General features: G+C 37.1%; 1 protein-coding gene and 1 pseudogene across 3 annotated transcripts in view; one reads left to right on the forward strand and one right to left on the reverse strand.

The window, feature by feature from the left end:
* BLTP1 (bridge-like lipid transfer protein family member 1) overlaps positions 1–26,395 on the forward strand; it is a 134,961-nt gene that overhangs the window by 24,399 nt on the left and 84,167 nt on the right. For both annotated transcript variants that reach the window (XM_081134323.1, XM_081134324.1), the window contains exons 14-27: positions 1,004–1,095; positions 2,370–2,487; positions 5,745–5,900; positions 6,166–6,263; positions 7,639–7,817; positions 7,979–8,085; positions 9,285–9,493; positions 12,036–12,263; positions 13,028–13,165; positions 17,667–17,846; positions 19,289–19,417; positions 21,339–21,458; positions 22,130–22,410; positions 24,597–24,847. In XM_081134323.1, coding sequence (XP_080990449.1) covers positions 1,004–1,095; positions 2,370–2,487; positions 5,745–5,900; positions 6,166–6,263; positions 7,639–7,817; positions 7,979–8,085; positions 9,285–9,493; positions 12,036–12,263; positions 13,028–13,165; positions 17,667–17,846; positions 19,289–19,417; positions 21,339–21,458; positions 22,130–22,410; positions 24,597–24,847 — 2,286 coding nt within the window. The remainder of the gene's footprint in view (positions 1–1,003; positions 1,096–2,369; positions 2,488–5,744; positions 5,901–6,165; positions 6,264–7,638; positions 7,818–7,978; positions 8,086–9,284; positions 9,494–12,035; positions 12,264–13,027; positions 13,166–17,666; positions 17,847–19,288; positions 19,418–21,338; positions 21,459–22,129; positions 22,411–24,596; positions 24,848–26,395) is intronic.
* Positions 15,012–15,450, reverse strand: LOC308555586 (large ribosomal subunit protein P1 pseudogene; annotated as a pseudogene). The gene has a single exon. The product of its transcript is annotated as a large ribosomal subunit protein P1 pseudogene (transcript).

The following is a 26,395-nucleotide window of genomic DNA, read 5'->3' on the forward strand; positions in this document are numbered from 1 at the left end:
TTAGTGAAGAACAAAACTTTATTTTAGCTCGTTCTAAAAGAGTAATCCTACTGTGTCTTGAGGCAGGTTCTCCAGTATGGGTAGATTCAGCATAATCAGTTGGAAAGAAGCATCTTTTAGGACAGCCTTAATTATCAGTCTGTACTGGGGAAAAGGCAGTTGGGGTTTGCACAAAAGTGAGAATGGTTCATTTGAGGGAGCGCTGCTACCATTTTTAAACTGATGATGCACATGGGAAGTAAGATTTGTACAAACAATTTGTACACAGTTATTGGTGCACTGAGGAAGGGGCCACCTGAGGGCTGGGGATCGGGAGCACACCTATTAGGAATTCATGGGAAATGCCCCAGCACACTGATTGTGGAACTCGGAGTGAGGGAAGGGTCTAAGGAAAGCCCTCTCAGATCCTTGGTCAAGGTGACGTGGCTTTTAAGATGACTGTCTGAGGGGAAAGAGGCTTAGGTCTGAGACAAGAGCAAAATAGATGTAATACACGTAAAACTTTTTTTCAGAGGTTCAGGTGTTTGGAAAAAGAAAACCTAGAGCAGGATGCATGTTGGAGTAGCCATATGATAATGACCACAGAGTTTGTGCTCCTGGAAGGCAGCCCATCTAGAAAAGAATGGAAATACTCTGAGCTGCTGCTTTTGTTCAGAATGGGCTGTGTGGTTTGGTATAATTGTCACTGTGTAAGGAAGAGCTATTGTGTAGAATTTGTCATTGCATGAGGAGTCAGTGGAAGAAAAGACATGGGATCTGTCATTTAGAGAACAGACCTGTAGTTTTGCACTGGAAAGTAGAGTCATGATAGCCATTATACAAAGATAGAACTTCCTTCAGAGGTGTTCAGTTGAGAAAGGTCACCTATTTGGTAGGAAGCTCCCTCCCCATCATTGGGGTATATTAAAAAGTGACTGATCACCTCGTTTCAGGGATTTCTTCTTTGGGTGGTAGTGAGAGTTGTTTCCAGTAGATTCTTAATTTTTATGTTTTCACTTATTAGGTTACACCCCTGCAATTAAAGGACAACTCTTACATGTTGATGCTACTACCAGTATGCAGTACCGGACCCTTTTAGAAGCAGAAATGTTAGCAGTAAGTCTGGGGTATTTGATGATATGCATAGGTGCATAAAATACAAATTTGGTTTTAATTTTTTAATATAAAAAATTTTAATGACCAGGAAGTCATCAAATGGTCCATCATGCTCAAAAACCACCAGGTGCTCTCGATCCAGTTTTGGGAAGAGGAGTAGATTCCCAGTGCCATGGACATCCTGGCATCCCCTGTTGCTCTGTTCCTAGTATGGGGGATGTGAATATAAGTCAATCAGATATGGGGTTTTGGCCTTTAAAAATATGAACAGTTGTTAGAATATTGCTTTTAAACTTCATTGTATGGCTAGACTAACTCTCTCCAATGTTGTAAATAAGATTTTTTTACTACATGTTTTCTGGTCCCACCGGATTCTTTCTCAGGGCTTAACAATTCATTCTGCTTTTTACTTGATGAATAAGGTGAAAGGAATTGCTCCATATTCCAGAGAGAAGTAGTACGGGACTGCTCATGACCAAAATTTCAGATCGGGGACTCAGTAATCAGGCAGATTATTATTTTTTGTTAGGCTTAACAACAATAACAACAATAATAGAAGCCTCACTGAGAATGGCTGATATTCAGACAGGGATCTTTTATATAGTATTATACCAGTAGGTCCTTAATTACTTGCTTAAACAAGCTATTTACACATGAAGTATATGTAAATTAAGAGGAAAATTTTGCAATTAACCAAGAGTATACTGAGTTCCATAAATGCATATTCAACTGGCATATTCAGCATTTTAATGATTCCTGAGCTCTAATTGGTAAGTACTGCTGTGCAAATGCTAATCCTGGTCAGGCAGCTTTTGCCTTTGCAGAATTATCCAGGTTTAGCAGGAAGAATACAGGCCTGTAGTGACTGTGCTTTCAGATGGGAACCCAGGAGGCTCTGGGGCCAGACTTGTGCATGACAGTATGTGTTGCACGCACCCTGTGCCTGAGCCTCTCACTGACCAGGTCGGGCCTGCAGAAGAGTTAAGGGTGTTGCTGTTACTCTGAGGTTAGCTCGAATACAGTATTGAAACTAGCCTGATTGATGTTCCTCAAGTTTTTGACCACATCATGGCTCAGTACCTCAAGGAACTGGATGTAATCAAGGATAATGACCTTTAGCTACAGCAATATTAAAATCTCAAAGGGACCTTCTGTTCTGCTTAGCAGGAAAATATGTGTTAATTACTCACCAGTGTATGCAAGTTGATTTCTGATGCTCTTCACACAGGGTCACATTTTAAGCTCTAACATTTTGACTTGACATTGGTTTTCAGTTCCACATCATTGCCAGCTACCCCCGAGTATGGAACATGCCCCAGACATGGCAGTGTGAATTAGAGGTGTATAAAGCCACCTACCACTTCATCTTTGCACAGAAGAACTTCTTCACAGGTAATTTTCTAATGAACACAAATGCAGTGAGATTCATCACAGGGAACTGCTTTCCCAGTGAGTTTTGCTTTTAGATTCAACCTGGGGATTTGATAACACAATTCAAACTTCCTTGTTTTCACACTTTTTGGGCCAAGAAGATAAAGGAAAAATTTAAATATAGGTATGTTATGCTTTCTTCTTACCCAAAAAAGGAAAATATGAACCCAGAATTGAGCTGAGAGGAAATAAAAGAACCTGTCTTAGGCTGGGCTGATGTTTTGATTCAGTCCAATAGGGAGTATAATGGGAAAGGTGAATCAGTTTCTTTCTCTTCCTGAGTTAAGCATCAGCATGACTTCATGATTTTTTTTTTAATTACTATAATCCACAAACAGTATATTCAAATAGTCAAATATGTTATGTTTGTGTGCAGGGGCCCCTACTTTCCCCTTGACATGGATAATTGTGTTGATGCTGTCATTCATCAGAAAATTTCTTCATTTCTTGCAGCATATTATGATAGTTACTCATATTTCATGAGTATGGAAACATGTAGTCTTGGTCTCTGAGTAACATAAATATTACCACATAAAAACAAGTAACATTTATTGAGACACTTCCTGTGACAAATTTAGCCAAACAGAGTTGGTCTGATTTGCGAGAGTCGGTGGCTCTCCCAGAGCACCTAATATTTGCTTGACTGATTGCTACAATCATCCATACATCCATCGATCCACCCTTTCATCCCTCCATCCCTAGTCAGTGCAAGAGACATTTAAGGACAATTATTTGGCTTTGGACCCTGTGCTCTCTCTATTGTATGATGCTGTTATTAAAGATAATTAGAGTTTTCCTTCAGAAGAGAGGATACCAAAGAGTATATTTATTTATTTTTATTTTTTAATATGTTTTTGATTTCAGAGAGAGGAAGGGAGAGGGAGAGAGAGCTAGAATCAGTGATGAGAGAGAGTCATTGATCAGCTGCCTCCTGCATTCCCCCCTACTGGGGATCGAGCCCGAAACCTGGGCATGTGCCCTGACTGGGAATTGCACCCTGACCTCCTGGTTCATGGGTCGATGCTCAACCACTAGCTGTGCTGGCCAGGCAAGAGTGTATTTATTTTACATAGGATGAATAGTTTGAGTAAAAGTGCAGAATCAAAAATGTTTCTGAGAAAAGTGATAAAATCAGCTTGATGAATGATGAATTTGTATTGTGGAGTTGGTTAGTTCCAAAGATGGCTTTTGGGCATCTCCCAAGTGCAAGACATTTTGCTAAAGAATAAAACTAGAAAGTAGGGTTGCTGTCTGGTTAGTTATGTAAGGTGGCATGTAGAAGTAAGTATAGATACTATAAGGTATGGTGAACCACTGTGATTGCATGTTAAATGAAATAAAAATATACTTAAGGAAAATTTTTTTATTTATAAAAAGTATTTTTTAAATTTATTTTTTGTTAATCCTCACTAGAGGATATTTTTTCCCCATTGATTTTTAGAGAGAGAGGAAGGGAGGAATGAGAGAGAGAGATATCGATTGGTTGTTTCCTGGCATGCACACTGACCAGGGCCAGGGATCAAACCTGAAACCCAGGTATGTGTTCTTGACCGAGAATTGAAACCCGAGACCCTTCAGTGCATGGGCGGACACTCTAACCACTAAGCCACACCAGCCAGGGCTATTTAAGGTAAAATTGATAAGTGGAATTTTCCTTTCTCTATTCATAGACCAGGTTAATAGCCATATGCCTTTCATTGTTGACATAGTAAAGCTCTACATCTTATTAATATTAATTTAAATCATTATAACTTTTGATATTTAATGCATTATTTTATTAAGAAGAATTTCTAATATCTTGCACAAACTTCTGTACATTGAAGCTAAATTTTAAATGAGTTAATATATGTAAGATAAATTTGACTTCTGATGTCATTGAATCTAATACTTTTTAATATAAATTTCCATTAAAATTTAAAACTACTTTAAATATTTAATTATTTTTTACTATTATTTTCATTAGAATATCTTTAATGATAGAAGGTAGCATTTGTGGATTGCCTACTATATGGCAGTCACTGTGCTAAAGCTTCACGTGTTTCACCTCACTCACATTAAGTCTGTGACGTTGTCCCCATTTTGTAAAAGAGAAAACTGATAGCATTTGAGTCATTTGTTCAAGATTACATAGCTAGTAAAGTGAGAAAGCCAGAATTTAAGCCAGGACTCTTTGGTGTCAAAGTCTGTGCTTCCTATACTGCTTCCAGTTGGTCCTCTCTCTCAAGTGCTCAGAGTTCTGATTTTCTATGCATAGCACTTCGTTATGGACGGTGAGTACAAAGATGAGCTTGGTGAGCACCTCTAGGAGGAGGCTGGTCATTGGAGGACCTCACTGCTGGGGTATACAGTGGATGTGAATGATGTGGATGCCAGACAGAAAAGGAGAGGAAACCACTGTTATAGACCAGGGCTAACATCTTCTGTAAAGAGCTTTTACCTCTTGAGGTTTTAAAAAAATAAAGATACCAAAGGATCAGAACACTAAGTATAGGAACACAATTTTGAAAAGCAACAACCAGACCAAATCAGTAGTACAATAATCAGCAATCAACAAGGATGACTAACAGTAAATTAGAAGCCAAGTCTGCATTTTGTTCACCAGAATCTAGAACAGAGTCTGACACACAGTAGACACTGTGGGTATTTGTTTAATGAATAAAACAAAAGGAAAAGTGGTCAACCCTATTGTACTTAAGAAATTCTATTAAATGAGATGCCATCTTCCAGTCAGCAGTTATCAAGCTGCGCCCCCCCCCCACCCTTCCTCCCAAAAAGACAGAGACAGGGAGGGAGAGAGAGAGGTAGAAAGAAATATACAGGAGAGGATACAATGAAATAGCTAAGCTTACATTTCTGGTAGCAGGATGTAAGATGGTGTAAAAATCTACATAGAAAAAAAACTAGAAGGAAACGTATCCTCAGTGTTGGCTGTTTGGATAGTGGAATATCACGTGATGTTTTTCTCTTTAATTTACAGTTTCTTTAAAAAATTATGAAGTGCATAAATTTTTTCTTATTTGGAATTGTGATTACTAAGTAAACATCTGTTTGCTATTAAATCATTTAGCTATATCTTAATCACCTTTTAATATTTCATTATAAAAGTTCTTTTTAGTTATAAATGAAAAATTCATTTTTGACTGGTGTTAGAATCTTTACATTTTGTTTTCTGAACTTCAAATAATTTTAATTTCTCTCTCCCATCCTGATAATTTTAGATTTAATTCAAGACTGGTCTAGTGATAATGCTCCAGACATTTTTTCATTTGTTCCATATACATGGAATTTTAAAATCATGTTTCATCAATTTGAAATGATTTGGGCTGCTAATCAACACAATTGGATTGACTGTTCGACTAAACAACAGGAAAATGGTAAGAACTTTTAGAAAATTAGGTTCACTATTTTGTTCATTACGACAAATACCAGCAATTTGATATTGATTGTATAGTTGTAATAGATACTGGACTTGAACTTTTTTCCATTATTTTGTGATAGTCTCAGAGAAGTATTTCAGAGTTTGTATTGGACTAAACATATAGATTTAAACTTAATTTTGTTTAGGTGTGTATTTAAGGCAATTTTTATTTAAAAATTTATTGAAGTTAAAAGTAAATTTCTTTTTTTTCTTTTTTGTAGTATACCTGGCAGCCTGTGGGGAAACACTGAATATTGATTTCTCTTTGCCGTTTACGGACTTTGTTCCAGCTACATGTAATACCAAGTTCTCCCTCAGAGTACGTATAGTTGGATGCATTGTTTATTCCACAAGGTTTGTTAGTAAGTTGGATTTCCCAAAGCTTATCTTTATTCTCACCCCTAAACCTTACCCCCTCACTTCACCCCCCCAGCTCAAACCCCCCCCCCCACTGCTACCTCAGTCCCCTGGCCACCTGGAACTAGTTTAGCTTCCCTCCATTCACTAACTTCCTTGGCACCGAACCGCCCTTGTCTCTTTTTCGTAGTTAACTGTAGTGTTCTGCCATTCCCTTGAGTTTTCCAACTTACCCAGAGAAGTTGGGCAATAAGGAAGCAATTCTGAGTTGATTATTTCTTAACCTCTGAGGCTGATTTAAGTCCTTTTAAGCACCCCTTCTAGCTCTAATATTTACTATGTCTATGCACTAGATTTTATACTTCCCTGTATGTCATTCCTCATTATAACCACAAACTCAAGCAATAACCACAAATACTTTTCTTCCTTTTATTTGAAAGCCAGCTTGTACGCATTCATAATTTTGTAGAACACCTACTTTTAGGGCACGAACAGTAGGTAGTAGTTATAATATTGATGGAGGTTATGGTGGTAAAAAATAGCAACAATAATAATAAGAGCAGCAAAGACCTGTTAAACATTTGGTATGTGCCAGACACTATTTCCAGTGCTTATATATAGTCACTCATTTTATTCTCAGAACAACCCTCTGGAGACAGGTGTTGTTATTATCTGCACTTACGGACTGGGAAACTGAGGAGCCAAGTCTAGTAACATGTAGCTAGTGAGTGGCCAAGGTGGAATTAGAACCCAGGCAATGGAGCTTAGGGTTCTATTCTTTTAAGCACTCTACTGTGCTGCCTGTTAAGAAACCAGGCATCAGGATGAAAAAGATTAGGGGACCTAGAAGGACAAAAGTGAAGCTGAGTGAAGATCCTTTGATAAACCAGTTCAGAATTCCTAAAAGCCAGTTGAGGAATCTAGACTTATTAGAATCAAAAGAGATAATCATGTTTTAAAAATTAATAAAAATACAGAACATATTCCACCTGAGCTTATATTAGTGAGACAGTTTTTTATTTTGTATTGAATTACATGTGAAATATCCATGTATACCCATGGAACATAATCTTTCTACTGTTTTGTAGAAACTATGCTGTTTATTGTCCTGACTTTTTTTTGACGTTCTAATCAGAATTTAGTTTTACTCAGTGTAAAACCTTACTCCAATTATTTATTTGACTGCTCAGTGTTAAATCTGCCATTTGGAATTTATGGTTTCTTTTTTTAAAATTTATTCTCAAGACTATTAATAGAAATGTTTGGCTGTAAATAGTAACCTAACATGTTTATGTACCTATTTTATTATTGTGGGTTATTATAAATTTATTTTTCAGGGAGAAGATGTTGACCTTCATCTGTTTCTACCAGATTGCCACCCTAGTAAATATTCATTATTCATGCTGGTAAAGAATTGCCACCCAAATAAAATGACTCATGACACTGGTCTTCCTGTTGAGTGTCAGAGCAGCCAGAAAACAGTTAAACCCAAATGGCGGAACCTTACTCAAGAAAAGTGAGTACCTAACAGGAGTGATAAATATTTTGTGTTTATATGTAGAGAAACTATTCTTCAGAGTCTTTCCAAGAATAATAATAAATTTGATTATCTGTACCTGTTTTATACAATGAAAGGAGTAAGTACCTGACTAGAGACTTTATTTTTTACTCTTAAAGGGCTGGTTGGGTTGAATGCTGGACCGTCCCAAGTGTCATGCTTACAATCGATTATATATGGCATCCAATTTACCCACAGAAAGCAGATGAGCAGCTAAAACAATCATGTAAGTGTTTTTATATAATTTGTACTTTGAAACATCTTGTGTTATGATTGGTAATCATCAGAGATACAAGAAAGAAAAAAATGCATCTATTCTTTTGACATAATTGTATACATTTAAAATCTTTTAAGGATTTTGGTATAATTATAGCTAACTTTTATTTAGCATTTCCTATGTGCAGATACTAGGCCAACCTGTTTCCTGGCTTGCATTATCTCATTTAATCCTTACAACAACTATGAGCTAGAGATATTGACATTCTTATTATCATTGTAGAGTTGAGGAAATATGCTCAGAGAAAGCCGTTACCTAATTTTCTCAGGGTCTTCCTGGCTAGAAGCAGCAGAGCTGGAATAGCGAACAAGGTGTATATCAATCTGTATATTTAAAGTACTTGATTTTGTGGTTAGGTTCTTTAATGCATTTAATAACTGTCATAGTTACCCTGATTCTTATGTGCCTTATAATTGGGGTCCAAAATGGAATTAGTGTCAAGTGATATTTCCTTTGCTTTTTTCCAGTGAGTTAAGTTTTAAAGAATAGTTTTCAAAATCATTCTATGTATGGAGCTTGGTAACATCACACTGTATTTGAATAGCTGTTTAAAGGAAAACAACTGCACTTTAATACCCAAGTATAGTTAAAGCCTGATGGTGACCCAAATTTATATTGTAGAGACTTGACGTTAACAGGAACTTTTCATTGATTCTGTGTAGCATGATTCATGTATTTCTGCACATATTTCAATGAAGTCTATATTATTTTGCATTCTTTTTTTTTTTTTATATCCTCACCCGAGGATATTTTTTCCATTTGCTTTTCAGAGAGAGTGGAAGGAACAGAGAAAGAGAGAGAAAAACATCAATGTGAGAGAGACACATCGATTGGTTGCCTCCCACACGCGCCCTGACTGGGGCTGGGGATCGAGCCTGCAGCCGAGACATGTGCCCTTGGCGGGAATTGAACCGGGACCCTTCAGTCCACAGGCTGATGCTCTAACTACTGAGCCGAACAGGCCAGGGCTATTTTGCATTTTTAATTATTAGTTTTCAGGTTTGTTTTCATTATATGCTACAGATATTGTATCAGAGTTAGTTGCTTTCATATTTGCCAAATAGAATTTCTTAGTGAATAGTTCCTTGAAGAACTTCTAAGAGGTCCTTGTCTCCCTTCACCAAACTTTGTTTCTGAATTTATCTCAGTGTCAGAAATGGAAGAAACAATGCTGTCTGTATTGAGGCCATCCCAGAAGACATCAGACCGAGTTGTTTCTTCTCCCTCTACTTCTTCCCGTCCACCTGTCGACCCCTCTGAACTTCCACCTGATAAACTGCATGTAGAGATGGAACTTTCCCCGGACTCTCAGATAACTCTCTATGGACCACTATTAAATGCCTTTTTTTGTATAAAGGTATGATTTTTAAAAGACCTTGCATATTTTTAAACATATGCAAAACAGTTAATATCTAATTGAAATTGAGACCATTTGCAATAGCCAGTTGGATGATTTAAAGTGTTGAGAATATATATGTCAAGAATATATGTTTTATATATAATATGTATATAGTATAGCTAGTATTAGACTCAATTACAAAATTATTTATTGAAATAGTGTACTCGTCAGTTCATCATTTTTTTGAGCATTTAGCATGTTCTAGGAATTGTGCTAGCTGCTAGAGATAGAGATAATACTGCATCTGCTCTCAAGGAGAAAAGCTAGGAGGGATAAAGCAGGACAGACATGTGTGGACAGACTTTAACATGTACTTAAAGCAGTAATAGAAGTACAAGAGAACCTTTTATCTGAGGGTAACTGGTACCAGGAAAAGTCTACTTCAAGCGAATCTGTTAAAAACAGACAACTTTATTTCATAGTAAAGAATAATCAAAGGTTGTTTGGAGCTCCATCTTAAAAATTGAACCAAATATATGAAAATAAGTTTATTTCAGAGTATCACAAATTTAGATTCTGAAGAAATATGCACTATTTTTTGAGCAAGGATGGAATCAAGTGTTGATTCATTTTGATACAATTCTTTTACTGAAATTGTATGACTGTAGTATGGTAGCACTTACAGGTGGTGTCTGTGGCATGATTATGAAGAGGGGCGACTTTAAGAACAATGGGTGAGGACTTCATCAGTTTTCTAGAAGTCACTCTTATTTTTTTGATATTCAACTCATACTTTTAAAAAGTCACCAGGGGGTCATCAATAATTCTTTTTTTAAAAAAAATATATCTTTATTGATTTCAGAGAGAGGAAGGGAGAGGATAAGAGAGAGAAATATCAGTGATGAGAGAGTCATTGGTCAGCTGCCTCCTGCACACCGCCTACTGGGGGATCGAGCCCGTAGCCCGGGCATGTGCCCTGACTAGGAATTGAAGCATGATCTCCCGGATCCTAGTTCAAAGCTCAATTGCTGAGCCATGCCCGGCCGGGCAATAATTCTTATTGATTTACTCTTCTTTATGGTAACTACTCTAAGCCTTCCAAATCCTCATCACTGAAAAGTTTACCTGGGACTTGAGCAGTTATCCAATGAAACTTTCAACACCTTCATGAAATTTTGCATTTTTCCAGGACTTTGCAAATTCACTTTGCTTTTTTTTGTACTGTTGGTTGTTTTCTACATCTGACAACCAAAGAGAGACTAATTGTTCAAACCCTAACAGTCACGAGCAATAAGCCTAGTTTCATCAGTGCTTCCTTATGCACTTTTGCAGTCTTACTGCTGCAGAAGCTGAGATAGCGAATGCTTAGCTAGCAGAACTCTGTAACATGCAGTGATGGAGGGCATCATTCATTCTGGGAAGGTCAAGGACAATCAGGGATGGTCAGGGAAGGATAGTCAAGGTTTGCTAGCCAAGACTAGGAGAAGAAGTGCTTGCTGAATGCTTTAGAAGGCACCTAAAATCTCACGTCAAGCAGTTTCCAAGTAGGACCTGTATTATTTAGAGGCAGGAAATAGGAAAAAGCAGGTTCTGTGAGTCAGTAGATTTGGGATTTTAATAGTCCAGACACTAATTAACGGAATGACCTTAAGCTCTTCAACATCCTGCCCTATGAAAAGATAGTAATTGACCTGATGTCTGGAACCCTAGCCAGAAAACAAATGTCGATAACCAAAATGCAGAATTTATCAAATACTGACTTGTTTCTAATACTGAACGAATACAGTTAACAGTGTTAACAGGAATATTTTAAAACTCTTGATAACTACTGACAGATCAAATAGACAAAATTTAAATTCAAAATTAGTGGGAAGAAAAACGTTTCAATTAAAAATAAATTTTGATGCAAAGAAACAGACTATTAGTAGTGGAACTACTAATTAATGCATAAGAAACCAGGATGAACATATGTGAACTATGTTAACTGTTTTATAACATGTTTTTGTTAGCAATAACCAAAATTGGACATTCTTATTAAACTGTTAAAATATTCCTGATAACTATTTCAACTGGAATATATGAATTGTAGTATTTAGCTAGTTGGATTTAGGTAGTATTTGGCTAGTTGGATTTAGCCAAATTGATTTTTAGTGAAGTGATCTGCTTCCCTTAAAGGATGTCTCTGGATATTATTCACTCTGTACTCTAGGAAGTACAGTTGACAACGATTGAACCTTACAAATCTTCAAAGATTTCTTCTAGGATGTAGATTGCAAGTTTTTGTTATAATTGGAGGTGGTGCTAACATGAAGCTTTACTATATAAACTTCTGTAACTTTAGCAGGTTTTTTTTGCTATAGAATATTTATTTGCTAAGCATCTAAGTAAGCATATGTCTTAAATATGTGTATCTTTTTCTCCATTTTAAGGAAACAGACCAGATGCTTTTAATTAAATAAAATAGGTTAGAGAGATGCTTAGTTTACAGACTTTGGGCTCTAAGGTGAGAAGTTATTGTTACCTATGTTTTTTGATAGCAATTTGTTCTTAATATATATAGGAAAACTACTTTGGGGAAGATGACATGTACATGGATTTTGAAGAGGTTATTTCAAGTCCAGTTCTGTCCCTGTCAACATCATCCAGCTCTGGGTGGACTGCAGTCGGAATGGAAGGTGATAGAAAGGAAAACGAAAGTTCAGCCAAGTCAATTCATCCATTGTCCTTGCGTCCATGGGATATTACTGTGCTTGTGAATTTGTACAAAGTTCATGGGCGTCTGCCTGTTGTAAGTGTTTACATATTAAAACAGTCTGGAGTATCATATGAAATTTACCCAGCATAGGAAACTGTGTGTGTGTGCATGTGCACACACACAATTATAAAAAATGTCACATTAAAAACTTCTAAATTTATCCTTTTATCTCTATAAAGCTAGTTTATTATTTTCTTCAGAATGTTATTACTTGATCATTGATAATTTTACTTTCTGTTTTTCTCCTTTCACTTGAATTTTCAGAACATTTTGACATGGCATTGAGTTGTTTTGTTTATAGTTAGCCTGAAGGGTATTCTAGGACTTACATTTTCTTAGCCTTCATCTCCAACCCCAGACCTGTTTGGTGCTTTGTGATGGACCTATTATAAAATCAAGGTTCAGGCTTGACCCTGGAGATTGAATTGTGCTCCTGTAGGTTTGGATCCAGCATTGAACCCTGGTTCACTCTTAGGATGACTGTGGGCCTGTTGGGGCTGACTTGGAACAGGAATTTATTACCTAAAGAACCCAGGGCCATTGGAGCCAGGTTAGATGGGGTCTGAGCTTTGGGCTGCATACCGACTCCATATCGTATACCTTGGACTGCACAGCAGAGAGGTCACCTCTTAGTGGACCTAATGTCCTTACTAGGGTACTGATGACTTGTGTTTGTTAGTAAAGCATTTCTCTTTTTAAAAATTGAAACCTCTTAATCATATAAATACAATTTTTATTTTCCTGTACTTCCTTGGTCTTCAACATCTTGATTACTGGTTTTGTTTGATTTTATTTAGCACGGAACTGCTGATGGTCCTGAGTGTCCCACAGCTTTCTTGGAAAGACTATGTTTTGAAATGAAAAAAGGATTCAGGGAGACCATGCTGCAGCTTGTCCTGTCACCCCTGAGTGTGTTCGTCAGTGACAACCACCAGGTAACGTGGAAGTGAGTCGTGGTAGAGACTTAGTGATTTCTTGTTACTGTTTATGGGATGAAAACAATGTGTTAGTTTCTATGCATGGAGTCTACAGCTCTGTAACTAGAAACTTTTCATTTGACTGTAGGAAGAAGTTTTGTATGTGTGTATGGATGTATGAGTTTTTCAAGAATCTGTTTTTGTTTTTTTTCTGCTATTTCCTGTTTATGTGATCCCAGAAAATTATATTTTATATCTATTGTTTTTAGAAATGGGAAGAAATACTTTATAAATTTCTCATTTATTTATGGAAGGGAAAAGTGTAGAAAATGTTGGTGGATTCTGCTGAAAATCACAGCCTAAGTATTACTATTAACCAGGATCATAAATCTTCAAAACAAAATATCTGCATGGCCGATGATTTATTCTTTTCATCTGACATGCCTACAGGATAATTTGTTAATTCTCTTACGGTATCCCTTAGGCTCTTTTGGAAGAGAACCAATGATATTCATTAAGTGGAAATAATTTATCTTCCTGGGTAGATAATCACTTTATAATTATTACTTTTTAATGCCAAATTCTACCACTACTTTAGGGCTCTTCCCTACTTTTAGGCATGTGGTATGCTTTAGAAATATAAATGGGTTTATGTAAGGCCAGGTAAATATGTAAGTGGGAAGGTGAATCTGATGCACCAGATCATCAATGGATGATAACTTACTGTGGATTCTGTGTAGTAATTGATCACCTTATTTCCAATAGCATAACCCCTTTTCACTGTTTTGCCATAAATGATTCTATTTTTCTACATAGAATTTTAATTTATATTTTCATATGTACATAGTAGCTGAAACTAACACTTACTGTATGCTTATTTTGCCACAGAATGTGCTTCCTCTTCTAACTTGTATTTCAAAATAGTAATAGATTCAGAGGAAGTTGCAAAGTTAGTACAGAGAGTCCCTGTGTCCCCTTCCCCCAGTAACCCCATATTGACCTTGTACATAATTATAGTGCAATATCAAAACCAGGAAGTTGACATTGTTGCCACACGTATGCATAGTTGTGTGTCTACTTACCATGTGTAGATTTGTGTGACTGCTACTGGAATCAGGATGCAGCACTGTGCTATCATCACAAAGATCTCACTTGCAATAACCCTTTATTTTAGTTTGCTGCAGGAATCTTTGAAACAACTCTTGTTCTTCTCTTTCTAACCAGTGGGTCATTAGGATTGTTTGGTGTTTGTTTGTTTTTTAAATTCTGGGAGGTAAGTGTGTGGAAAGGAAGCCCATCTCCTTGTTTTCAATCTATTGAGGAAATTAATAAAGGTGAAGGGAAGTATCTCCTGATGGCTGAGTCCTGAGAATCTTAGTCAAATATCTGATTCCTTACGAGTACCTGGTGTCACTTTAACTTTTATTTCCATCACTGGGTCCTCAAAAGACTGGACCAGGTATAAAAAACATTTTATTGAGCTCTTTATGAGAGATCACATTAACCATAATGACAAGAGTTTTGACAGGTTTATGCAGAGACCGAAGTTCTAGGTGTGGTTTATCTGGTGCTTAGAGAGGAGTTCTTGGAGTGGGGCTAGCAGGGCAGCAGAGCACTAGTGATGCTTGTGTGATGCTTGGTTTCTCAGGTGCTATGCTTCATTGTGCTCCCTGAAGACCAGGGACTCCCTCTGTGCTCTTGCAGTCTGCTCATCTACTGAACTTGCTTACATTTTGTAGTGCCCGCTCATCTATTCCTAAGAACTCTCTTTTCCCTCCCCAAATCAGTCAGTATATCAGAGTTTAATTTCTTTTATTTTTTATTTTATTTAATTTCTTTCTTTCTTTCTTTATTTTAACAGAGGTCAGCGTTTTATTAAATGTGTTACAAAAGGTTTAGTCAGAAAGCCCATGTCATCATCAGACTCCTCAGATTCTTCTTTCTTTGCTGCTGCTTTCTTCTCTTCAACTGGGGCAGCAGTGGTGGAGGGGGCAGGACCTCCTGCTGGGGCAGCATCAGCTGCTGGGGCAGGTCCACCAGCCCCTACATTGCAGATGAGGCTCCCCATGTTGACATTGGCCAGAGCCTTGCAAACAGGCCTAGCCAGAAAGGTTCAACATTTATACGGGCTGCTTTAATGAGGGCATGAATCTTATCCTCCATCACCGTCACCTCATTGCCGTGCAGGATAAGGGCCGAGAAGATCCAGGCGAGCTCTGAGACCAAGGCCATGGTGTGGGCGAGTAGTGGGCGGGCGCTGCCGGGAGCGGTGCTAGTCGCAGGATGAAGTGAGGGCCTCACCCCAACGCTGCCTTAGCTTCCACGGAAGAATTGAGCACCTTACTGGCAGCTGAGAAAAAACTATTTTATTTTTATGTTAATCCTCCCCCGAGGATATTTTTTCCATTGAATTTTAGAGAGAATGGAAGGGATGGAGGGAGGGAGAGAGGGAGAGAGAGAGAAGGAGAGATAGAGAGATAAACATGGATGTGAGACACATTGATTGGTTGCCTTCCACATGTGCTCCCACCAGGGCAGGGGATAGAACCTGCAACCCAGGTACCTGCCCTTGATCGGGAATTGAACCCATGACCCTTTGGTGCTGACACTCTAGCCACTGAGCCACACCAGCCAGGGCCCTAAGAACTCTTTTCTTCCTTAGTATCCATACTTTCTGTTCTTTCACGGTGGTAGACTTTACACTGTGACTCCTCCCAGGGTCAGCCCTAGGTCATTTACCTGTAGGTGCTTATTCCTAGTAGTGTTAGTCTTAACACAGGGTTTCATGGTTAAGGATCTAAGGTGATGGATGGACTATTGTGTCCGACTTAGGAAACCACACATTCCACTTCATGGGCATCTGATGATGCATATTAGTTTCCTAGGGTTCCTGTAGCAAAGTACCCCACACTGGGTGGCTTGAAACAACAGAAATTTATTCTCTCACAGTTCCGGAGCCTAGAAGTCTGAAATCAGGTTGGTGGGCTATGCTGTCTCTGAAGGCCATAGGAGAGGATCCTGCTTTGCGTCTTTCTAGCTTTTGCTGGTTGCTAGCAGTCCTTGGCATTCCTTGTCTTGTAGACACATCACTTAAGCTCTGCCTCCGTCTTCATATGGCATCCGTGTGTCTGTGTGTCCCAATTTTCCTCTTACTAGGACACATCTAAGAAGGAAACCCTAACCCAATGTAACCTCATTTTGACTTGATTGCATCTGCCAAGACCCTATCCTATGTCCAGATAAGGTCACATTCACTGGTACGTGGGCTTAGGACGTGAACATACCTTTTGGGGGACATCATTCATCCCACAACATGATGCAAGCCATAATACAATTTAGAATATAACCTTTATTAGTTTCCTTGGTAGTTTACAAGCCAAGATACACATGTATTTTTTTAGCTAAAAAAAAAAACTGAAAAATTTTATACCAAGAATTATGAAATCTCTATGCCAGAAAAGATCTTTACTGCCCATCCTCCCCAACTCCCTCAGATAAGGCAAAGAAACTGATGCCTGGAGAAGTTAGGCAATTCTATATACTGTCACGTAACTTAGGTGAAAATATAATAAAACATGTATTAGAACCTCTAGAGGTGTATTGTAGTCATAATTTGAAACTTCCTTTTAAGAAGTCCTTATGAATTAGATTTAGCCCTTAAAAATTTTTTTAAGAATACATTTCCACAAATGTGTTGAAACGAGAAACACCCTATAAGGCGGCCTGTACACATAGACTGAGAAGGCTCCCATAGTAAAACTCCCCTGGGAAATATCTGTGAACTGTCTGGGTGTAAAGCAGTGTGTTGGCGTCTCTGAGAAGACCTGCTGTGAGGACATCTGTGCAGCTACTTGGTCAGCAGTATCTGCTTTTGTCACTGTTAGGAGCAGTGGGATACCTGGTGACCAAGGCAGAAATGGTCTTTACCATGATCAACCTGGTAGAAAGATAAATACGGAGGGAATTATCATTAAGGTAAATACTTTCTAGTGTAAAAGATGCCTCAAGAAGTGTGAGATGCTTGGTAACATATCTTGGTCTTGAGCCAAGAACATGGTAAAATATACCTTTACTAATAAAATCTATATGGAAGATGGCTTCCTTCCCTAGTTCTTCATTTTATGGTCTTAATAGTCTTTATTGTTCCCGGTTATTTTCTTTTTAATATTTTAATCTCACGATTCCTGCCTTCCCACAAGACATTGGCCTGTTTTATTTCCTTCCAGTCGGAGTCCGGGTTTCTTTTTCTTCATCAAGGCAGGGACCACTTAGAGATCAGCATTCTTTGTAGGACTTTGCTGTCTTGCTTTGTAGCTGGGCTCTCATGGATACTGTCACTGCGGAAGCTTAACTCAGACTACATTTATGGGTAAAAGGCATGTCAGGAGTTTGTGCATCCTGAAGTGTTATTTTTCAGATAGCATGTTTTTACTGTTAGTCTAAAGGGAAGAAACAATTAGAAATCATAATGTGATTTTCTTGTATATACTTCTCACCGTCTTCTGGTTCTTGTTTTCAGCAGCGACCCCCTGTGGATGATGCACTCAGGGAAGGTCACATCAATCTGTCAGGTCTCCAGCTAAGAGCACATGCTATGTTCTCAGCAGAAGGTCTTCCCTTGGGAAGTGATTCCCTAGAATACGCGTGGCTAATTGATGTGCAGGCTGGAAGCCTCACAGCTAAGGTCACAGCACCTCAGGTACTTTTTTAATAATACATATTATTTATTTTGTTCTCCATTGTTGGAACAATCTTCTTTTCCTAGTATAAAGAATAATTTTGTATTAACTTTGCTTTTTTGTATATTTCTTACCATTTATGATATTAAGGATTAGGAAGCATGGTTCTTTATTTGTCATGCCCCAAAGCAAGATAACATCATTTGTACCTGCTATCAGTGATATGGTTACTGGTTTAAAAAAATAAAAGTGAATTTACTAGTGAGTAAGCCTGGTTGACGCCCAACCACTGAGCCATCCCGGCCAGACTGCATACTCAATTTTAATAAAAAGTTGCAGAGTGGGTATGAAACATAATTGAGAGGTCAGTAGTAGCAACAAGGTGAATAAAGAATTGAAGTACCTTCTATATCTGAAAGAAGTTATTGGGAGACAGCAAAAGTTAAGATTCTAGAAATAGTAGGAAAATGAATGAATTATAAAGGGATATTTTCTATAAAAATAAATGAAAATAAGTATATAATGGAATGTATAAAAATGGATGAAAAGAAATATTCAGTGCTCTCTGGCCTCATAACTAGCCTCTTCTTATTATCCACCATTTCATGTCCCTACATTTATAAGTAAAAACTGAAGATATAACAAAACAGCTTATTTTCTAAAGAGTCATGCCAACCCTGCAAGACTGGACATGCTTCCTTTAACCTAAGGATTGCTAGACTCTCACATGTTTATAAATTGCACTTCTTAGAAGATGAAATGTTTTCTTCTGCACTAGAGTCTTGGCATCAGTTTCTTGTGAGGTTCACGATTCCTTAGGTGTTTTTAATGTTTATGCTATTCTTTGTGTGTTTTAAAAGTGAAATTCATGTTTTCCAGGAGTTTAAATTATGTGCTTTTTCTGGGGGGTAATATCATGTATACCCATGTCTCAGTGTGTTTATTAACAATTCCAATTATAGAATTAAGGTGTGTTTTTTTTCATCTAAATATTTGATGAAGCATTGACATATGGTTACTTAAGCTTCTATTTACATAAACAAAATTATTCTTCAAAATACCTGACTTCCCCAAATTTTAGTTCAATATGATAATACTCAAATTTCATATCAAAGCTTGGTTGACTATTAGGTAGAAAATTCTAGGTGCAAGGATTACGGTTAGTCATATAAGAAGGAAGATATAACCTTGAAGAAAAGTACTTTAGAAGTTGAATTTCTTTGTCGAAATGAGTTCATTTTGGCAATGTATTTTCTCATTCACTAATGAAAAGTAACACAGCTTATAAATGATGTCAAAATAGAAAAATCATGATGCTGACTAGCAAGTAGATTATGTAGCAACAGGTGTAAGATGGCTTTTTGAGTCTTGCAATCTGTGTTAATATTCTTGATTAGCTTTTGAGCTCCGAGCACTTGTTTAGTGTGCTAATATGTTGTCAACCTGTACTGCTTATTTGTAGCTGGCTAGTCTCTTGGAGTGGGGGCAGACATTTGTTTTTCACGTGGTGTGTCGGGAGTATGAACTGGAAAGACCCAAGTCGGTAATAACATGTCAGCATGGACTCGATCGTCGGTTCTGCGAATCCAAGGTAGGTTAACAAGTAGGTTAGCAGCGTTATAAATGTTTATGGACTTTTAACAATGACAGATTGAGATATCAACTTTAGAGTAAATGCACAAAGCCATGAAGTAAACACTATTGTTCAGTTTTTTCATTTAATGAAATTACTTTTGCAAATCATAGCCAGTTGTTATTTAGTTGTAAGTATCTAAAATAGGAGGTAATTAAAACATGCATTTACAAATAAATGGAGATATGAAAGTTATATCTTATCTCTTACAGTTTTGCTGTCAACACCCAGATCTTACTGCTTATTGCACTGAGTCTTTGGGATTGGTGTATATTTATGTAGAGTTAGAAACTGAAGCCAGATAAAGCTCAAATTCCCTGCATGACACTGTTTGCAGACCCTCTCTTTTGCGGCATGATTAGCAGTGTCGGGTATTTGCCAGGTTTCCTGACTTCACTTCTATGCTCTTTCCACAACATTCATGACCTTCACTTGGTTATTACAACATCTTCAAAACCACGTGCCTTGGCAATGATATGCAGACAGTTTGTAGTAAATACTGTTCCTTATGAGTTTGGGGGTGGGGAGCATTTGAGAGGGCAGGGAGAAGTATGCTCCTTTCAGAAAACCCGGGAAACAGTTCGAAAGAGAAAAATAACTAACCCTAATTCTAAAACACAGTGATGACCATTGTTAAGATTAGTTTTTCTTTCTGTTTTCTTTCCTATGTGTCTTTCCTTTCTTCCTTCCTTTTTTTTTTTTTTAACTTTTTATAATTTTTATTTTTGTTTAAAGTATTACAGATGTCCCTTTTTTCTTTTTTCTATTACTATACCACCTATATTTGTTTGCTAATGTGTTACTATAAATTGAATGTAATTCATCCTGCTTTTAATTTTATGTCCAAAAAAATCTGTAACTCCTGCTTATTTACCAACAATGAAAGAAACAGCTACAATTGGTGATAAAATTATTTTTTCCTGTTCTACACACATTGAGAAGGCTCCAAGAAATTAGTTCCTTAGTCATTTGTCAGCCAGTTACTTTCTTATGGATAATTCACACATGCTTATAGGCCTCTCCTTCCTTTTTTCTTTGTTAGAGTCAAAGTTCTTATGTCACATTCAACTTTATTGAGACATAATTTACATACAATAAATCCACTCTTTTAAAGTTGTACAATTCATATTTTGACGAATGTTTTATGTACTGGTATAACCACTAACACCAGTGAAGACCTGGAACATTTCTATCATTTTCAGTTCTTTCGTGCCCCTTCGTAGTCAGCTGCTCTTCCATGTAATTTATATGCTTCCTGTCATTTTAGATTCATTTATTTTAGGTCTACTTTGTGTGAGGGGATATATTCTTATAGCATACTCTGTCAGTAATGAGCAGTTATGTGCTGTAGGGCCAGTACTTGCTCAGGGCTGCCATTGACCCAGAAAGCTCATTGAAGTAGGTGGTATGTTTTTGTCCAACCTAGACATGACCACATCTATGTGTTAGGACTAAAACCAAATTAAATCTGTGTGGCTTTTCCTAGATAGTACCATAAAATTTACAGTTGATATATTTGTGGGTGTGTGTAAAACAAGTATGTATGTATGTGTATGGAGAACTCTTAAAAAATCTTACTACTTTATACAGTTCTTACAAACCTATGACACTGTTTACTTTGACTATTCCTTTTGAGTTTCAGTAACAAGTTATATGTGAATCTGTCCACTTAAACTTGCTAGTTGCCCCTTTTGAATGAAAATTGTACATGGTGACTTATGATTAATTTTCTGATTGGCAAGACTTTAATTGCTGATGATTTTGTTTATCATTATAAAAAAGTGAAATTTAACCTACTGATTTTTAAAAATACGCATGTGATCAGAATTTTGTTTGTTTATTTAAATAGAATTAACTCTTCCATCTTTTTCCATTTTAGTTGAGTTGTATTCCTGGGCCCTGTCCAGCTTCAGATGATTTGAAATATACCATGACTCGTTTAGCAGTAGATGGAGCTGATATTTATATTGTGGAGCATGGCTGTGCTACAAATATAAAGGTGCATATTTGTCTATTTCTTAGCCAGTGTAGTTCTTTTTCCTTTTTATCAAACCAGACCTCTATTTCTTGAAATACAACACACATTTATCATTTGCCATCTCACCAAATACTACAGAATTCTAGGAGATAGCTTCTATTTTTAACTCATTCATGTTCTCTGCTAGTATTACTTTTTAAAGAAACACCTTCCTTGCTTTTTTACTCTAAATGAATTATTATAACATTACTTTGTGGCAGAGATATAGACTAGTAGCTTGCTTTTATGGCAGGGAAGTGAACTGATAATGCTTTTCAAAGATTGGATTTTGAATGCTTATACATTTTATACATTATGGTTCCTGAAAACATTTGTTTGCCACCTCTGCTTTACGAGTTACTGTTTAAAATCAAGCTTTGTTAAGATTCTGTGATTCTGTTACTTATTACCCTCCTAAATCTTTTTCTCCTCTTGTTTTTCTTTATATTTTTGATCTTTTCCTGTTATCCTTTTTTAACTGAATGCTTTTATTCTGTTGCATTAATTTTTTTCTATTACTCTTTCCCCTTTTCTCTTTTCCCTTTCTTTTTTATGCAACTTGAAATAATTACCTAGTATGTAGTTTATTCTAAGTTGCTAAAAAGTAAATACTGAAACTAGAGTTCTGTTTCATTTTCTTCATTCAACTTTAGATGGGGGCAATCCGGGTTGCAAACTGTAATCTCCACAACCAGTCGGTTGGGGAAGGAATAAGCGCAGCGATTCAGGACTTCCAAGTGAGACAATACATCGAACAGCTGAATAATCCCAGAGCTGGGCTCCAGCCTGCGATACTGCGGAGGGCCTACTGGCTGGAAGCTGGCTCGGCCACCTTAGGACTGATCACTGTTGACGTTGCACTGGCGGCTGATCATCATGCTAAACATGAGGCACAGAGACATTTCCTAGAAACTCATGATGCCAGAACTAAGAGGTAAGTGAAATTTAAGATGAAAATTGTTAGATAATTATTGAGAAAGTTCCACTGTTACAAATAGAATAAGAGCATTTTAAATAAAGACCTAATGTTATTGTGTCCCTACGTAGTAACTCATTAGCCTTCAGCTTTGGGTGCCTATGTGGATATTTGTTTCCCAGGAGTTTTGGGAGCAGGTGTATTCATTTCTGATATAACCAGAAAAGTTACTGACCACATAGGCCATTAGTTTATTAGTGTTTCTGAAAAGTATAGTTTTTCAGCTACCAGCACCATCTCCTTGGAACTTGTTAGAAACTTACATGATCAGGCCTTCCCAGCCCTTAGTCAGAAACTCTGGGATGGAGCCCAGCTCTCCATAGTTTAGTTTAATAAGCCGTCCAGCTGATTCTCATCAAGCTCAGGGTGAGATCAGTGCATTGGAATTGATGAAGACAAGGCAGGGAGCTTACACCTGCTGTGCAACCCCATATTCCAGGTTTGCATCAGGTGAGATACCATTGTGATACCATTTCCCATGTGATACCATTTAATCCTCAAAATAATCTCATTAGATATATCAGACCATGATTTTACAGGTGAGGAAACAGGCTCAGAAATATGTCCAAAGTCCTGAAGTTGCTAAATGGCACAGCTGGGATTTAAACTCATGTCTAGATGACTGGCAAGCCTGCGTTCTAAGAAGCTCTTGCTGCACAAATAAAGTAAAAGTGTCTATGGGATCGATAAGGTTTTTTATTTTGATAGGGCTTTCAAATATTTTTGCTGGATGACTAAATCTTAACACTTTAAAATGGAGAAGTGATTTGAAACTGATAACATCTAATGGAAATAGTTCCCTAAATTCTCCTGCATCCTAAGGCTTTCTCACTTATTTTTCCTTCCCTCTTCTCTGGATTAGTTCCACTTCTAACTTGATGCATTCATTCCATCTCATTTTTCTTGTCTCAAATATTTCTTGTTGAAAGATTTCCTATTTTCTTTTTTGCAACACTTTCTTCTTTGGCTCACAGCACTTACTATAACTTATGATTAGATATTCTAGTTTGTGGCCTGTCTTTGCCGCTATACTGTGAATTTCATGTGGGTAAGACTGGTTTTCTTGGCATAGTGCTAGGCACATAATAGACACTCAAGAAATCTAAATGAATGAGTATAAAAGGAAAATGGTAATATATCGATTCTGTCTTCCTGTAAGAACCCTGAGGATCCAGTGAGAGAATGCATGTGAAAAAGGAAAAAAGATGTAACTTGCAGATGTGTATTATATAACATTTTTAAGGAGGGAGGGGAGTTAATACTGACAGATTTGTGTATGGGTTACTCACAGAACCTGAAAAATTTGAATACATTTTCATATTGTCTCAATTCTTAATACTTCATTTAGAGTACTAATTACAAAATATTTATAATTTTTTCTCTAAAATAGAGCATAGTACATTATTTTGGTTTTATTGAGAAATAATTTTTTTACTTATCTCATATTTATAATTTGGGTGTATTAAATTTGCTGTGTGAAATAGGCCCTGAGCTGCCCAAATCTATTAAACATAATTTATACTAATAGTTTTGTCCATTTTTTAGATTAATGTTTAAAATTTTTAGTTCGTTTGAGAATATTTACTGTTGTTTTTATTTATTTATTTATTTATTTTTAAATTAAAAAAAAAAATCTTTATTGATTTCAGAGAGAGGAAAGGAGAGGGAGAGAGAGAGATAGAAACATCAATGATGAGAGAGTCATTGATTGAGTCTGCAACCCGGGCATGTGCCCTGACCAGGAATCGAATCGAACCCCGATTGCCTGGATCCTAGGTTGACGCTCAACCGCTGAGCCACGCCCGGCCAGGCCTACTGTTGTTTTTAAACTGGATTTAAATGATTTTTATATTTGCTGCTGCTGCTTAGCTCTTTGGTTTATTTTAATGTATGCTGTATTTCTCTTATTGTTCCTCCTTATTTCTCTCTCACTTGCCATGGTGAGACTATTGTTTATATGTTTAGGATGGCAGAATGATTAAAAAGACATACCACAGTAAAAATAAACCTTTGTGTTTACCATGTCTTTTACAAATATTAACAATTAACTTATATGTAACTATCTGCCAAAAAGTTTTTTTGTTCTTAATGAGTTTTTGTTCCATTGTTGTTTCTCGTTTGTTTTGTTTTGGGATTCTGTTCAGGCTATGGTTTTTGTGGCCCGACGACAACCTGAGGAGTAAGAGGTGCAGGCACAAGTGTGGCTGTCTTGGTGGCTGCAGATTCTTTGGTGGCACAGTGACTGGCCTGGATTTCTTCAAGCTTGAAGAGTTGACACCGTCCAGTAGCTCTGCATTTTCAAGCACGAGTGCAGAGTCTGACATGTACTATGGGCAGTCTCTGCTGCAGCCTGGGGAGTGGATTATTACTAAGGAAATTCCCAAAATGGCAGATGGTAATGAAATGTGCTAATTTTTTATTATCTTTATCCCTATGCCATCTGAGAGAAGTTCGTGTTACTGTATTCAACTTAGTTCTTTGAGCTCTCAGAGGTAGGATTTGATAGTCTGCCCTGTTTTGCAGGTAGTTTAACTAAAGCCAGATAAGACGTGAGTTTTTCAGATTTACCCAAGGTGAAGGTAGTTCCACTATTCATCCAAACTTATTCTAAATATTTCCTTTTATGTCATCATTTTCCTGGAAGCCAACTTCCGGAGATATACTTAGGAATAATTATGTTTCAAAGTAATGGTGGTTTTACCAGTTTACTTCAATAGGAAAGCTTATCAATAGTAATATTTATACCATTGGGCCCCCTGCTATCAACTACTTTTGCAAAATATTCTTCTTATTACTAAAATTGAACATGTCAAGAAGAGAAGGGTGCTCTTTCCTTAGAGCCTGGAGGATAACTCTGTAAACACACGCATTTGTATGAGCAGTGAATGGTGTATTCACTGGGTATTAGATTTAGATTTACCTTGTGTCTTTGCTCTGAAGACTTCAGAAATGGATTTTCCTCTGCGTTTCTTAGTTGTGTGTTCCTACAGTTAAGTGCAATAATTACTGTTTAAGTTGCCATGCTGTCAACAAGCATAGAAAAGTCTTGATATTTCACCAACATTTAGCCTTTTTTCCTTTGTCCGCTCAAAAACATTAACTTAGCACTGCCTTTTGTCAGTAAACAAATGAGGATAGGAAAAGAATTTAAGAGTTTTGAGAGTTTTAAGAGTTTATTGGATTGGTTTCCCATACGTGAGGAGCACTTAGTGGAAAGAGCTGGACTACATCTCTACATATGCCTAATTCCTGTTTAAGTGATTTTTTTCACTGAATGGTAAGACAAGTGTGTACACATTATTTTAAGGTTGATTGCAGCAGTTTTGCTTAGGAGAGCAAATTATCTTCTAAAATCAGCAAACACCAAAACTTCTTGACATGGAAAGGAAAGAAAGTTGCTAAGTACAATTTAACTTCAGTGTTTTCTTATAATATTACTTTCTTACATTTGAGTAATGTTTGTTCTTAAAGCTTTTCACAGGCATTTTGTCACTTAATCCCCAGACTACCATGTGAGTTTATATCATCCCTGTTTATAGTGAATAAACTGAGGCTCATCACCGAGAGTAAGGCGCGTGAAGTTATATGGCCAAACACATGGCTGAGTAGAAACTAAAATCAGCCCCTGCCCCATCATGTCACCTCACAGGGCTCTTGTCACTGGCCTGAGGATGTGTTCCCAATCAAAGAAGACATGACAACCAAATGCAGTCATGTACGATCCTAGATTGGATCCTGTACTGGAGGGGGCAGAAGTGCTCTAAAGGACCTTATTGAGTCAGTGGAGAAAATTGGAAAGCACGTGATAATAATCTACTCTATCAATACTAAATTGATCAAGTCGATAACTATGTAGGGGTTATGTATTATTTTTAGGAAATAAATCCTTGAGTATCTAGGGTAAAACACCACAATGTCAGTAAATTATTCTCAGCTGGTTCAA

Source organism: Miniopterus schreibersii (genome assembly GCF_964146895.1).
Source record: "Miniopterus schreibersii genome assembly, chromosome: 4".
Lineage (NCBI taxonomy): Eukaryota > Metazoa > Chordata > Mammalia > Chiroptera > Miniopteridae > Miniopterus > Miniopterus schreibersii.